The sequence below is a fragment of the Vigna radiata genome, chromosome 9 (assembly GCF_000741045.1).
Source record: "Vigna radiata var. radiata cultivar VC1973A chromosome 9, Vradiata_ver6, whole genome shotgun sequence".
Classification (NCBI taxonomy): Eukaryota; Viridiplantae; Streptophyta; class Magnoliopsida; order Fabales; family Fabaceae; genus Vigna; species Vigna radiata.
This window is the reverse complement of record NC_028359.1, coordinates 2,265,487-2,282,245: the sequence shown is the minus strand read 5'-3', so window position 1 is coordinate 2,282,245 and position 16,759 is coordinate 2,265,487. Positions and strand designations below refer to the sequence as shown.

General features: G+C 33.1%; 1 protein-coding gene across 1 annotated transcript in view; it reads right to left on the bottom strand.

The window, feature by feature from the left end:
- Window positions 1–10,956, bottom strand: part of LOC106773952 (midasin-like) — a 38,766-nt gene extending 27,810 nt beyond the window's left edge. Inside the window, 23 exon segments of the mRNA XM_022786215.1 lie at window positions 133–223; window positions 314–507; window positions 585–881; window positions 1,076–1,180; window positions 1,288–1,483; window positions 1,559–1,623; window positions 2,280–4,187; window positions 4,265–4,390; window positions 4,487–4,663; window positions 4,769–4,825; window positions 4,903–5,037; window positions 5,127–5,211; window positions 5,293–5,392; window positions 5,529–5,651; window positions 6,141–6,216; window positions 6,955–7,074; window positions 7,186–7,295; window positions 8,310–8,479; window positions 8,710–8,937; window positions 9,025–9,260; window positions 9,332–9,398; window positions 9,870–10,186; window positions 10,546–10,956. Coding sequence (XP_022641936.1) covers window positions 133–223; window positions 314–507; window positions 585–881; window positions 1,076–1,180; window positions 1,288–1,483; window positions 1,559–1,623; window positions 2,280–4,187; window positions 4,265–4,390; window positions 4,487–4,663; window positions 4,769–4,825; window positions 4,903–5,037; window positions 5,127–5,211; window positions 5,293–5,392; window positions 5,529–5,651; window positions 6,141–6,216; window positions 6,955–7,074; window positions 7,186–7,295; window positions 8,310–8,479; window positions 8,710–8,937; window positions 9,025–9,260; window positions 9,332–9,398; window positions 9,870–10,186; window positions 10,546–10,644 — 5,082 coding nt within the window. The 5' untranslated portion in view covers window positions 10,645–10,956.
- Between the last annotated feature and the right edge of the window lie 5,803 nt (window positions 10,957–16,759).

Genomic DNA, 16,759 nt, shown 5'->3' with positions numbered 1-16,759 from the left:
ACTGTGCCATTTCTTTTAATGGAAAGAAGTATAAAGAATCCATGGCAATTAGTACCTTAATTAACAAAATCCCCAAAAACATGCAAGAGTCAACAATTTATGACTTTTATTGCAAACCTATTCATAACATACCTCAAAAAACCTTATCATAGCATCAACAATTAGTGAGAGTCTTTCTTGACATTCAGGACATAAGCTGCCAGTAACTTTAAACTTAGAAATTCTGAAAAAAAAAACAAACAGATAAGTATGTAATAGAGTTAAATCATCTAAACACTGAAGGTCATACTAAAATATGGAAAATTACAGGTACCTTTTCAGAGCAATGCCTTGAAGCTCGTCTAGATCATTAACAGGGGGAACCCATATCTCTGTAAATCGATTGCGTAGTGCTGGAGATAACTCCTTCTTCCCATAATCACCGCCAGGATTCATTGTTGCAAGAACAAAAAAATTTGAATGTGCAGTAACCTTCTCAAGATCTGTCCCTCCTTTTTCAGCCAAAGACTGCAACCACAAAAAAAAAAAGTTAAATTAAATAAAAGTAGCATGTTTGAGTGTGGCAATACAGATATTGAACTTACTAGCATCCTTTCTGGTTCCAACACACTATTCAATCTCTCAAGTACACTATCATCAGCCAATGATATTTCATCCACAAGAAAAAGGTCACCATCTCTCATTGCTTCTACGAGAGGACCATCCTGCCACACAAATATGCTCTGCCACTTTTGATGCAAGCCATTGAGATCACACTTAATTTGCTCAAGATCCTTAAGTTCTTCTCTGCTGATACCCAAACAAACTTGACCTTCTTTAAATTTCCTTATCCTATCACTCAGCAGATTAAGAGTTGAAGAAGCATCCTTGATGTCAGAAGACTGTAGCACAAAATGACAAATCAGAATTCGCTTGATCTCAATAGCATTGATTCAGATAGAAGGGAAAACGAAAGAATCATGGTGCTTATAGAAAAGCTGCTTAAATGCAGCAAAAGCTAAGCAAAAGATATATACATAGAACTGAAATAAAAATTCTTTGTTTAATCCTAAGAAGATAAAAAAAGAACACTCACAAGGCCCTTATGAAAGTATGTACAAGTCTTTAGTTTCTTCAACTTTTCAATTATCTCTTTATACCCAGAAATTAATGCAGATCTCTCTCGTGTAGGACGGAATCCCTGCAAAAAAATTCCTAGTAAGACCTTCAGCTAATAATAGTAATATATGTATTTCTGGTTGAAGTCCTTACAAGAATTACTAAAGGAAAAGGCATGAGATAACTCACCCCAATAAAATCAGATGTTTCCGTATATTGATGGCAATTCAAGGTGCGTAATTTTATCTGCAAACAAGCACTTAATAACTGGCACACGGTAGTCTTTCCTCCACCTGTTTCTCCAACAAGCAGTACAGGCTCACGTAAGTTATAGCAGCGTTCCACGAGGAAGTACAACCTCTGCATACCTTTGGTCAAGAGTACACTGCATAAAAAAACAATTAGAGGCATTGAACTTAAGATTTAGGACCAAAAGGGAAAGACAACAACAAGCTCATACCTTTCTAGACCATCTGAACCTCCAAAGCCAACTAACAAATTGGAAGAGTTGTCTCTACATGATATCTGAAATACAGTAAAAAAAGTACAGATAAAATTTAATTTCCAACCTCCCTCTCCATCCTTTAGGTATTGAAAAAGGCAACAACATGTACTAGTCTCAACGGCAAAAATAATATTCAAACCAACACCCAACAACTCAATCCTGAAAGACAGATGATACAGCATCAACAAATCCAATGTATTATAATACTATAATATATTATCAATGCAGCACTTTCGTTTGTACCTATATATTATAATATTATAAACGAAAGTGCTGATTTAAGACCAGATTATATGATTTATTATATATGCGTAGGTACAAACAAAAGTTCTGAATTCATGTCCAGATTATATGATTTGTTATCAATAATACAGAAATTTGCATATGATGGAAAATATGAAAATAGATGGAGTCAAATTTGACGGAACATCATAACAATCAGCTTGAAGCAATTTTAATCCAAGATATAATTTACATAATAACTTTTCAGTGCTAAGTCAAGGAAAGCATATACATATTTTCCTTCAAGTTCACATACTAATTACAAAGTGATAAGATCCACATTTAAAAGTATAAAGGCGAACAAAAAAAACCAGGACAGCACAATAGTAAAGAACCACTATTATATACTGGGTAATCACAGATGAGCTTAAAACACTAAATGAAAGAACAATACCTGTTCATACAAACTTTTTATATTCAGTTTAACCCGAAAGTACTTTTCCAGAATTTCTTGAACGACAGACTTCTCATCCTCATCCCGTAGCCTTTCTGCCAAAAGATAGTAGCCATCTTTGGCCAAATCTTCATTAGAGTTACCAAATCTCTGGGTACGATCAGCCCAACGGAACAAATCTCGAGGTGTTATAAATCCATGTTTGCCAGCAAAGACCCGACTACTCTGTCTGTGCAATCGAAGATCCTTCATCACTTCAACCATTTTTTCAGCATGACCTACATAGATTTTACATCTATCCTCCAGTATTTTGCTGAGCTCATTGTCTGGAATTTCACCAACATGAATCTCAACAAAACGATTACGAAATGCCCGGGACAACATTTTGCGGCCACCATATAGTGTAGGCGGATTTTGAGTAGCAAAAAGCATAAAGTTTGGATGAGCTTTAATTCTTTCTTGCAGCTCAGGAACAAAAAGCTCTCTGTTATCATCAAGCAATCGGTTCAATGCCTCCAACACATCAGATGGAGCCAAATTAAGCTCGTCAAGTACAATCCAGTGACCATTTCTCACAGCTTTAACCAAAACACCTTCATTAAAAACAAGCTTTCCAGTAGTGTCAGTTATATAAGAACCAAGATACTCCTGCAAATCAGTATGTTCATGATTGTTGATTCTTACAAAATCATGACCAGTTATTGCAGCAAGATACCGAACAAGGCTAGTTTTCCCACTGGATGTGGGACCTTGTAAGAGGATGGGATATCTCATTAGAACAGCACGCGCCAAATTGCCAAGATGCTCCTGTACAGATTTAGTTTGAACATAGTTCCCTGAAGATCCATCAGATTTGGACTTCTCTAAATAGCGGGAAAGATGTACATGTGGAGGCATATGACCTCCTAACAGAAGAGATGATATTTTTTTCCTCATAATTTCAGCACTAGATCCATCCAACAAACAGACAAAAAACATATTAAAACCATCATATAATGCCTTTTGCAATCCAAATTTTCTTTCTGCCGCCTTCTGCATATACTCCAGAGCACGATAAAGGGACCTTAAACTGTACTGAGGTTTCTGGTTGGCACCATCTTGCAACCTCTCTTCAGATTCCTTTTTTGCTTCTTTATAGAAAGAAACAATTTTATTAACCAACTGTTGATCCATGTAGTCACTACTAATGAATTGACTAATAAATAGACTTAAATCCTCATCATTCAAAACATCATCGACAAAATACTCAGTAAATCTACTCCTTAAAGAGAAGGGCAAATCCCGCTTCCCTGCATCTGTTGCTGGATTCATGCAGGCAAATATACGGAAGTTTGGATGGCGATGTATATAATCTGTATCACCTCTTTCAGCTAAACATAGCACACCATGTTCCCCTTCTAGAACACCGACAATTCTTTGCAAGGTTTCTGGAGGAGCCAAATTCACCTCATCAAGCAAAATCCACTCACCATTTCTAAGTGCAGTAACAAAACTTCCTTCGACAAAAGAAAACATCATCGTTGAAGAAGGATTACTTTGACAGACATTATGCAGTTTTCTGCAAAATCTCACCCAAGATTGGATTATTTGTTCTTCTAATGGTCTTTTACGCTTTTTGGAAGATCCAGGTTGTATAAGCTTAACTGACTTTTGTTCTTCTAATGGTATTTTACGCCTTTTGGAAGATCCAGGTTGTATAAGCTTAACTGAGTTTCCAACTGCTATTTGCAATCCTTTCAACAGATCTTCCCCATTCTCATCAATCAAAAAAGGTTGTATAAGCTTAACTGACTTTTCAACTACTATTTGCAATCCTTTCAACAGATCTTCCCCATTCTTATCAATCAAAAACTTCTTTCGATGTCTTTCGATATACTCATGTAGATAAGTAATAAAGACTCCATTATTCTAAACAGCAGCAAAGCAATAGAGCCATTAGCAAAGACTGGACACAAAAATATAAATCAAAAGTCAAAAATAAATACCTTTACAGGAAATGTCTTTGTAAACAGTTCTTTGAACTCTTTATAAAGGGACAAATAGACAGATTGAGCATCCATAGGCTTAAAACCCCCTAGTAAGTCAGCAACATCACTTTGCTGACTAAGATTCTGGAGAAAAAAACCACGGTCATGTGTCACAAAACTTCAAACACAATTATAAGTGACACATAATAATAATAGAAAATAGAAAAAATCGTAACATACAAAAACTGTAAGCTTCTGGCCAAGCCTTAAAGCCAAATTTTGGACAATGGTAGTCTTCCCAGTACCAGTTTCTCCAACCAAGAGTACAGGCTCATTATACTCGACAGAACGTGCTATCCGCTCCAAAACATGCAAAGAACTACGAATCTCAACAAAAGGTCTTTTATGTTGTTGTAACTGCATTAAAACCAAAAATAGCAATCCCAAGGGAAAATGAGACCTTTTACCAAAATTGTATCATCATTTAAACTCAGTCATCAACGGACTAGACTCAATACTTACAGGTTTTTCAGTGTACTGCAGGGAAACTCGGCCTATTATTAAATTTGTTATAGAATCCTGCATTTAACATACAGAATTGAGAAACTGATGTAGCAAAATCATGAAGCAAAGATTTCAATTGCATTAGATAAAACCTGAATTATAGGTTTGTCTAAGGGATACAAGGTCTCAGCAGCAGAAACAGGTAATTTCCACAACTCAGCAATTTCTTTCATTACTGACAAACGGTTTTTAATTGAAGACGAAGAGGATGCAAATATGTCAACAGCCTGAGATACAAGACAATAGTTAAACATGAACCAAGTCTAGGAAATATATTATGAGGAAAAGAAAAGATATAAGAACTTAAAAGTCAGACCTCCGTATAACATTGGTTTTCAGATAAACTACCATCAAGGCTAAATCCTGAACCTGCAATCCTTTTGCACCATTTAAGGAGATCCCTGTCACGGATAATCAAAAGTCATATCAACAATTGAAAAATGAAAAAACAAGCACAGTAAAAATATTATTACTTTAATTACCTTAATGAGAACCTGCAGGGACAGTAACCAGAAGAAGAATTTCCTGGGTGGAAACCCACAAATTGAAGCATGGAAATATTGTTTACCCTTTCAAAGGTTTCTGCCAAAAAATTTACAGGCATACATACACAGATACGTTCAGCAGCAATATAATAATGAATGCATCACTTAAAGTTCTTACAAAATAAACATGTGTTTGCATGAAACTACAAATTAACAAAACATCATATCAATACCTATGAGTTGGCTAACGTAAAGCTCCAAATCCGGATACCTCACTTTAAGTATCTCTTGCAAGTCTTTATTATCAAGAGGCGGAACCATCACTCTTATCCACAAGACACTAAATGAATTTTGACCTTCCAGAACAAAAAGGTCAGCATCTCATTTATAGTCCAAAAAAAGAGAAAAGAATAAAGTTTGTTCAACAAAAGCAACCAAGTTTTCCCTCTGTAAGGTGGATGGATTAAAAAGCACCAATAGTCGGCCAAAAATCTTATAAATGAAATTTTTACCATATAAATATCCACGGTAAATGGAAGCAATGATAGGCCATCGAAACAGAGATGCATGCATCCTGGGAATCCACAGATGCGAAGAACTTGAAACAATATCATGTTGCGTTCCTTCAAAGATGCATGCATCATGTTTCAACATACTGTATCAAAGGACTGCATTTACTGTGCACTTCCACAAAATGTTTGGTCTGGTCTTATAACCAACATTCATTGGAAAGGATTCATACTAAAGTACCAAACTAACATGGGCATCAAAAAAAATATCATGTTTTAAAAAGTATAATGAAATAAAAAAAAAAAAAAAAAAATTGAAAGATGTAAGGTAAAAACCTGCACTCTCAAATGTGTCAAGCTTAGAAACAGCAATAGTTGAAAAAATTCTAAAAGATTCGGCCACCCTTACTACCTGAAGAATATGTAATGTTTCAACAGTTAGTGACAATTACAGAGGAACAGACAGAAAAGTTGACATGAAATTTAGCACTTTGGTGACATTTACACTAGTTTCACCCAAATGTAAAATAAAAAATGAAATTAAAAACCATTATTAGAAAATTGACATGACTTACAAAGCAGATCCTTTCTAGTGAATTGTGATTAGGGTTCGTGGTGCACACAAGATAAATATTTTCACCTAGGTGCAGAATTACATAATATATTTTGAAGGCTTTTAAAAAAACACAGACTATGATTTCATCAGAGTTTTATTGTATCTTAATGGAGAGACGTGTCCATATCAAAGTTGTTTATAATTGTCAACTTGGTTTCTCTTTGGATCTACACCGTCTCCACATATGGCTCTGTTTAAAGTGAACTGCTTCACTACTATGCATAGGCTAGCTTGTAGCATTTTAGTCACTTTTTCTACTTGTCCTACTGTTCTGCTTAAGTGGAATTCTTAACCTACATCGGATTTACTTCCTTTCAATCCTTCAACTAGAATATCCTTATCCCAAAATTTGGAAACAGAATATCAAAACATTCAACACTTGGATAAAGTTTCAATAAGGATGGTCATTCTTTCAGACGACTTCAAAATGTGACACAAACATATCAAACATACCAAACTAAACCTGAAAAAACAACATATAACACACTGACTCCAATAACATCATTTAAGAACTATAATGTTGAAAGAAATCACCTCCCCGTGTCCTGTTGCAAATGAACCAGCCCCTTCCAATAAAGGCACTAATATGGAGTGCAAATCAGATGGTGCTTTGTTGATATCCTCAAAAACAATCCACAACCCTTTCTGCACAGCCTGAGATTAAGACAACACACAAGTATAATAAGAAGCCTACTCCTAGGCATACATTGCAAGAAATCTGAATCAGTTTGATGATTAGATATGATAGAAACTATCAAAACAAACCTGGGTAAGTGACCCAGGCTGCCATCTAAACTCCCCAGGCCTATCTGTACAGACATAAGCTCCAACCAATGTTCTACCATCGATTTGGTCATCCATCTGGATGGATAGAACTGAAAATAAGAGCATAAAAAATTATTGATGCAAACAAGAATAAAAGAAGAAATTTAGTGCAAGTTTCAACTTATTTCTGAAAATAAGCTCTTACTTTTACTAGCTTCCTCTTAATAGATTTTGAAAAATAACTACATTATTTTCAAAATTTAAGCATTTCCAAACATGCATCTATTGAGACGAAGAGAAGGTAAAGAGGATATGCAATCCTCCAAAACAAACTATAAAATAGTAAACAATTAAAAAATAAACAATATGGAAGAACGCAAAAAAGTTTTGCACTGAATCAATGCCAAACACCAAATTAAAACAAAAATTTGACCTCCAGTTATACCAAAACCCTGAAGACTGATTAAAAATTGGAACACGGACCTAAGACACCAACATTCACTGGAAATGCTGATATAAAGTGCCATGAAAAAATATTAGATGAATAATGTAAAAACATATTAGATGCAGATTTTGATCATGCACCACAAACTACACACATACCAAGGGAAAGAACCTAGCTTGACCTATTTATTTGCAACATATCCTCACTATTAACTCTACCAAGTACCACAATCCAAATAAAAGACTAGATCTTATCTGATTCTTGAATTTCAATTACTGTTCATCAAGAAAAAAGAATTCCTATTCAAAGAACAAGTGAGCAACTGGGGTAAATTCTTATACAACAAATCCATAGCAAGACCAAGGCGCCAAAACCCTTTTATTCAAGTGAGATGAAGAAGTAATATTGTCAAGGAGGCCCAAAAAGGGCTCTAGTTTAATATATTTCCCTTCACTTAAATCATGAAGAAAAAAGTATGTACAAAACCAATCTATAGTTTCCATTCTCCATTAAGCATGTAATGACTATTAATTTACCCATAGTTCAAACCACCCAGCTGCCCCCGATAAAAATAAAAAAAAAAAACCTATGATATGTTCTTTCATCTCTATATGTTCAATTAATTTGTAGACAAGGGAAAACAAATAATAATATCTAACCAGTAAATACTAAGGCATACCTCGATTTCCACTATCCTTAGCCAGCTTGGCAATGAGAGCGGATTTTCCAGAACCAGTGGGGCCATATAAAAGAACAGGCCACTTCTGACTGATGGCCAAAAGAACTCTATCATAACTTTTCTTCACCGTTGGGGTCAATACAAATGTATCACTCATTGATATATCATCCCTAAAATTACAGAAGACGTCAAGTCAAAATCAAGGGTAATCTAAATGAAATATGGAATGGTATAAAGTTTTCAAAGAAAAGCTACAAGGAAAAATAAAACAAGGAAAAGCATAAAAAGAACCATTTTATAATTCAAGCACTATAAAAGTAAGTGCATATTATCTAAAAAGTAAAATCCTAATACATGTCAGAAACATCAGCATTTCAAATACGATTAATATAACATGTACCTTGTGGTAAGTCGTTGCCTCTTTGAATGTTGTTGCCTCTTTGAATGTTGAGGCGACTCAGGAAGTTTTGGTGAACTAACCGACAGATAATTAAAGCCAGAGAATTTTAAACAGTTCTCATTATTCAAAACCATGGCTCTATCTGGGGAACTGGACACATAGTCTGCTATTGGTTTGACATAGCAACCAACTTTCTCTAGTGACGTGTCCTGACAGAACTCTTCCCAGCTGAATATGGAAAGTTGAAGATTTGTAATTAAACACACATTATATTTAAGTACAACATTTGGCCAAAAGTAAGTAAACATTACTGACCGCAATAGACAAGAACAAGCTTCTTCAGCCCCAACATTTAGGTTTTCGGTGGCTTTATAGCCTAATTTGAGCAGAACGCTCAATACCTGCACCCCACACCATTTAAGATCTGATTTGCATGATTCTTTTACGAGGTCAAGAAAACAAGACCAGTCCCAAAGCTTAGAGAAAATTTCACTTTCCATTAGAAGGAAACGGTATGATATTCGTGCAACACGCAGTTCATGGGTCTCAACCTGTGTTAAAGCATTACTTAGCAATATGCAGAAGCATGACTCAAAAAACCTTTACAGAGAAATATACTAACCATAACTTGTTTCAGTGAAAATCTCTCAAATGGAGCAGGAGCAAAATTGAAATAGCTTAATATAGAACTGCGTCAAGAAGCAAAGAAGAACACATAATGTTATTAAAAAATAAGCCAGAACAAAACAAGCTAGAAAAAAAAAAAAAAAAAAAAAAAAACTCAGATCACTAAAACAATTACAGTTATGCAACAATACTAAAAGAACCTCCGTTTCATTTTAAAGCTACAGTAAACCAACAATATTAAAAGAACTGCCTCAAAACGCAGACATCACTGTACACTTTATAATTATGCAAAGATTCAGAGAGCACGATGAACTATGATTTCATTTTAAAATAATAATAATAATATTGAAGTATCAAAACTCATTTTAAAATAATAATAGTTTTTACCTTTACAAGTATTTTTCTAACTCTTAACATTATTAAATATAGTTTCAAGGGGATGAGCAGAGCATTTCTTTTATTTTGGACAAAGTGGAGGAACAAATACAAAGATAAGCATTGTTATCGAATAGAAGACTCGGAAATATATGAACCTCAACAGAAAAGGACCCATGTCAAGAGCACGACAGAAAGCTAGACAGGCAAGCTCATGAAGGTCCAGACCCCTTCCCTGTTGACTATAAAATTCTATGATATTCACGACCCCAACCAAAACACTGAGAGGATCATCCTCACAAGCAGGGTCCTCCGGAATAGACTTCAAATGTGGCACATGACTAAGCAAAGCAACAGCTTTATCTACAATTCGTTGAGCAATCGGTCGGAAACAGCCCATCAATGGAATTGTATAACTCGGGTGCAGAAACACCCCTCCTAGCTCAGTAACAACTTCCTCTTCTGTCACCTCTACCTGTCCAGAAAAGAAAAACATGATAAACAAAAAAATAATACAAAAGCAGAGTGTTTCTCTCATTGGTTAAAATTTAGGGAAGAGTGTTAAATCATGAGTGGAGCTCATCAAACAAGAGTGGGATACACAAAAACTGTGTGATTTCCAAAAGTTTCTACAGTAGTACTAAGTTGTCAGACTTTCTTATACGACATATTCCAGTAATAACATTATGCATTTTCAAAATTCAAAGTGTACAAAATACAGTTGAATTGTATTGAATTCTTCACAAGGAAAAGAAATTCTTCAAAGTGTACAATAATAAGATTCTCTCTTTACATAAAAAAATGCGAGCAAACAATCCAGATTGGAGGCAATACCCTCTGTTCGAGCGACTCAAACTGCGGCTGGAGCTCTGGACAATGATGAAGAAGTCTCCGAAGCGAAGAATGAAGGTTGAAACTACCGTCAATAGCCATTTGAAGCTGAAACACTTGTATCAAACTGAACAATGAAATATTAGAAAGAGAAAAATAAAATTTAAAAGAAAACAAAAACCATTAAGTTAATTAGTGAAGATTAGGATTGCGGTGTGAGTGTTTGCCGCCGATCAAATATACTCCACCGTCCGCTGTCAAAGTCCGCCGCGAGTACTACTCCGATAAATTGCTCTTCCTAGTCTCTGCTGTTGTTTGCGTCGTGCGGGGTTTTAGGGTTTAAGAGTCCTTATATAGGTTCTCTTGGTGAGCCAACAGAATAAGTGTTAAAAAGAAGAAGAAAAGATGTAAGGGATTTAGTATTCTGGTCACATAAAGAAATACCAAAAGATTTAAAGATAAAAGATATATAGTTAATGTTTGGTAAAAGAAACATAAAAAAAATAAAATATATAGTTAATGTTTGGTAAAAAAAAAATAAAGAATAAAATATATACTGGATTTGAGATAAGAAAATATTAAAAGATCAAATATAGAGTTAATTTTAGGTAATATTAAAAAGTGTGCATGTATAGTGACAGATTTTTTTTATGTAGTTATTTGATTATACCAATTAAATGTATTTTATTCTAATTTTTAAATAATAAAATTAATACAAATATAAAATAAAAATAATAATCAAGTTTTATTACAAAGTATAACAATTATATTTTAAAAGTAATGGAATTTAAAAGTTTGAATAGATTAATTCGGGTTAGATAAAATAAGATATATATACCCTCTTACTAATACAAAAGATTAAATGTTTATTATTGTGTTTTTGTTTGTTATTTTTCGCTTTCATATATTATAATATAGTATATAACAGTGATGTACACTTTTTAAATTATTTTTTTTTCCATATTTCTCGATAAATAATAGTTATTTCGATCAAAGATTAACTATAATATTACTAAAAATCATAAAAAAATATTTTGTAATTAATTTTATGCATGTTTTCACTTTAATATAAATTTGAGAAATACTTTTTATTTTAATAATTTTTTGTTTAGTAAATTGCTTTAAAAACATAAAGATATATATATATATAATTTGACAATTTTATTTTGTAATAAATAAAATTAACTTATTTATTCAATAAAATAAATTAATTAATAATTTTTATTTTAAAATGATAAAGTAATTTCTTAAAAGTAATTGTCCCGTAATTTTTTAGTAATATTCTACACAATTATATTTTATTTAAACTATATTACTTTTCATATTATCCAATTAACTATTCAAAAACATAATAAAATTATAAATTATATATATCTACAATTAATATATTATGATATAATAATTTATTATCATATTCTATTATATTTTTTAGATATTATGTTATAAGTCTCTATACTAAATAATTATCTTATATCTTCAAGAAATAATATTTTATTATATTCATGTAATAACCTAGAAATAAAATTTAAAAGTTTTTAAGAATATTAAATTTATAAAACTATTTTAGAAAAAAAAAATGTAAAACACATCATAAGCTTCATTAGGCATTTTTAGAACCTGCCAACTTAATTCTTGTTTCAAAAATCTCTCTCTAACATCTGACCCTTCCAAAACCTCTGCCTCCTCTCTAGATTCACTCACCACTAAGCAATCTACTCAATAATCCAGAGGCATATAAAGGTTCTTGGGATCGAGAGCTTCAAATTTCACCGATCACTTTCTTGGTTCGAAGAGGTGAGTAGTTTTCTCCTCTTTTCTTCACTGTCCTAAAATTCTAGAACATGCAATTTGTTGATTTCATGTGTTAATTGTTCTTCTCCATCCATTCCTTATCAATTTCAACTTAAGTCTTGTTGTTACTGTGTGGTCTCTAGGATTTGGGTGAGTTCTTGAAGCGTGAGGAACTGCGGAGGAAATATTTGAGTTGCACTTTAGAATTTCCAAGTAAGGGAAGCTAGGGTTCTTATTACTGTTCTATGAAATTTTTGGTTGCTTGAATTAGATTTTGTGTAGCTATGGTGATAAAGTGCATGTGAGACTGTTTTGATGACTCTATTACTGTTTGAATTGAAAACTTGTGATTCTCATATATGAACATGTGTTGATGGTTGATTGTATTATGAACTGTGAATTGAATGTATGCAATCTGTTTATTAGCAAAAAGGGGCTAGTTAATTGAGTTATACTGGTTTAGCCTCTGTTCCTTTGAGAGTAATTTACTGTGTACGAAGAAATGCGAAGATGGATTTCATATTATCTGTGCGTTCGCTTATAAAGATTTGCGCATATTTGAAAGCGCGGATTTGCATGATACTTCAATTTTTCAATCTCTCATCTATGCGGAGATTTGCGAGGATTTATCAGCATTTACAATTTCACCCTCTTAAATACAGTGTATTTGTTGAAATAATTTGTAGGATGAAATAATAATAATAATAATAATAATAATAATAATAATAATAATAATAGTAAATAATAATAATAATAATAATAATAAAATAATAATAATAATAATTAACATTAATTTTTTATTCTTTATAAATATTTTTACAATTAAATATAACATTAACAATTATCATTTTATATTATTTTAATAGGTAGGGATATTTTGGTAATCTTCAATTTTTACCTATTACACAATTTTTTTTATCTATCACATCAATCAAATCCTACACTAATTCTCACAAACTTTACTTCCAAATTCACTCTCAATTACCCACAAATCCACTCAAAAAAACAACAAAAAAATTACCCTCAAATCCACTCAAATCCATTCAAATTATCTCTCCTAAATCATCTCCCTCAAATCACTACAAAAGAACACAACCTTAAGGAGAATTGAGAGGAAGTGATATGGCCAATTTGGGTAAGAAGGGTTGAGAACTGTTTTAGGCATTTAGAGTAGCTCAGGTAAGGTACATATGACTTGTTAAGAGTGTTAGATTAGTCAAAAATAGTCCCCAAAGTGGTGAATCTAATTTTGAGTCCAGAGGTTGATGAAAGTGCGGTCTTGAATTAGAAATCTATGCATAACTACTAGAAATGGATGTTAGGGACGTTTGTAATTACTTAGGCAAGTATAAATTGGGTTACAATGTGTGTAAGGATGATTATAAGTTCACAAAAATTATTAAAATTGGTAATGGAGGTTGGAGTTCTTGATTAGGCAGATTGCCAAGTAAACAGTCAGATTAATCATAGTGTTTGAGTCAAAATTTAGGAAAGTGGAGTAGTGATTTTGTGAGTTAGGGGTTAGGGTCTGAATTAGGCTATTGGAGTCACTCAGTTAAGTCATTTGTGACTTATTAGAAGAATTAAAATGGTCCAAAACAGTCTCCAAGTGGTAAATTAGAATTTGGATTTATAAGTAAATGAAATTAAAGTATTAGATCCTAGATCAATGTATAACTAATAGAGATTGATGTTAGAATAGTGTGTAACCCTTTAAACCAGCATAATTCATCATGTAGATGGAATTGAAGGTGTTAGAAATTCACCTAGAGGCCTAATAACGAGTTTGGAAGGGTAAAGTGCTGCAAATCTGTAGAATTCGGACTTGCAGAATTTGCAAATTCGCACAGCGCACCCTCCTCATGCGTTGAGCGAATTTAGTTTGGCAGATTGATTACTTTTTATGTTTTTGACGTATTGGGAGTTTCGGACGTCCGTTTTGAACGTTCTTTAGGTTGTTCTGGGGGTTTTGGACCCTTCCGAAACTGTTGGTGATGGTTTCAAAGCCATTTTCTTTGTCTAAGTATGAGTTACGGGGTTTTGGGTTGTTTAGTGATTCTTCTTGGACTGTTATGATGTGCTAATGTATATTGATAGGGTTTTATATGGATTTCAATGTGATAACATTATGGTATTCACTTGTTCACGTCTTGAGTTAAGTTCTAAAGTGAAAGTATGGTTGATGGACGTAATTCCAATATCCTCAAGGGAGGTTACATGGTGGTGCCCTGTAGTTGTTGTGATTGACCGTATGAATGGCCGGAGTTCAGGATGGGGTTTATCTTGACATTCTAATGACCACCCATGCTCAATCAGGGAGTGATGAGTCATGTGGTGAAAATAGCAGGAGGTCCTAGTAGTAGGTGCTACGTGGATGCCTATTATTCGGTAAAGGGCTTACACTTGTGTGTGGTCGGGTGAAACCCCTCGGCAATGGCTTTGCAAAGCAGTAGGGCCACAACAAGTGCACAAACCCCTGGAACTCGACATTTCATACTAGTCCGGATGGTCAAATCACGTGGTCGATCATTGGTAACAGAATAATGTATTCGGTCTCAGTTTATGTTGTATTATGGTTCTTTGCATGCTATGTGTGGTTGAAGACAAGTCTAGTGAGTCATAACATGATAGGATAATTTTTTTTAATCACTTGTATGCACATGCCTTTCTATTTTCAGCTGTTGTATGATGACTTACATGTTTTTAAAAAACCTAGCTTACCCTTTCTCTTGTGTGTGTTGTATGTGTTTGCCTTCCCCCTTGCGATGATCATCCAATCCTTTGGATGTGAACAGTAGCTGATGATGAGCCCTTGGAGCAAGCACTGGAGGATCATGAAGACTTAGCCCCTAGCTCTTAAGATTTCTTTCTTAGAGTTTTATTTCATTTTGAGAAACTTTATAATTCTTTTGTAGCACTTAGCTCTCATGACTTATGTCAGATCTTTTCTATCATTTTGAGATACCTCTTATGTATATAAAGTTTTAATTTTATAGCATTTTGGATGACTGCAATTATTATAACTTTATGTACATCCTTACACTACTTGGTCATATTACTATGATGATATATCCTGTCATATTATATCTAGCATATAATTAATGGGATGTTACAATTTATATCTTCAAGAAATAATATTTTATTATATTCATGTAATATAATATTTTTATATTTATTTACTGATGAACTAGGAAGCCTATAAATACATTATTCTATTACAAATAATACTAAATTGACAATATTTATGGGAGTCACTTTATATTATATACACTTATTATCGTTAGTCTTTTATTGACTTGAACATAAAACTATTTTTTACAAGTAAGTTTTCTCTATTTTTCCTCAAAACTTCAAGTTTTTTCACTAAGATGTAATAGTTCCTCTCTTAATAGCCTCGTACTAATACATCTTGGCAAAATATGATAAGAACATTTTCATTTTTCTTTAAGTGCATGTACTTTTTGTTTCTCCAATAATGTTAAAAAAAAAGTCTTCTATAATATAATGAGTTGTGAAGTAAAACAAAAAAAAAATAATATTAAGAATGTGAAATACTACTCTTTCATAAATATAATGTCTAAGGGATAACCTGGCACATAATTTAAAAAAAAATAAAAATTTTATATGATAACATAAAAAGTATAAAATATATTATTAATTAACAAGAATAATTTGGGTTTTTTTTATTAATATAGGATAATTTAGCACTAAAATTATCAATAATCTAGTTAAAGTTTTAAAAGAATTACAACTTGAGGTGAGTTATGTAAACGTTCAATATGAATAAGTTGTACCAATGTGCTATAATTTCAATGCAAAAATATTGTGTCAAGAGATAGACCGAAAAAGAATCTCAAGTAGGAGATTTATTATTGTCTTGGGAAAGTGTACTATTCATTGGGGTCATGTGTGGGATGATCTCAGTATATGGAGAAACAGGTGTAGGAGGATTATGATCAAGACTTGGAATGACAAAGATAGGAAAGTTATTTGACATAGCTACTGGAATAGGAAGGACCTGCTAGAGGATGAAAACATCCTGAACAAATGGAGAGAAGTAAGGAGTCTGTTCAAGAATGTGACATTGACAGACATGTAATACTTCTTAGTTTCAGGAGAATAACACCGATATCCTTTTTGGAGTCGAAAATAGCCTAAGAAGGCACATTTGAGAGCCCAAGCGAAAAGTTTGTTTAATTAGAGACATGTCATGAACAAAACATACACAACTAAACACCTGGGCAGGTGTATGAGAGAGAAGATCATTAGGAAACAAAATAAAGAAAGAGACTTTATTATCAAGAGAGGAGGATGACATCCTATTAATAAGATAACATGTAGTTAAGATGACATTCCCAGTGATTGATAGGAATATGGGCACCAAGCAAAAAGGTGCATGCAGTTTCAACCAAATGTCTATTTTTTG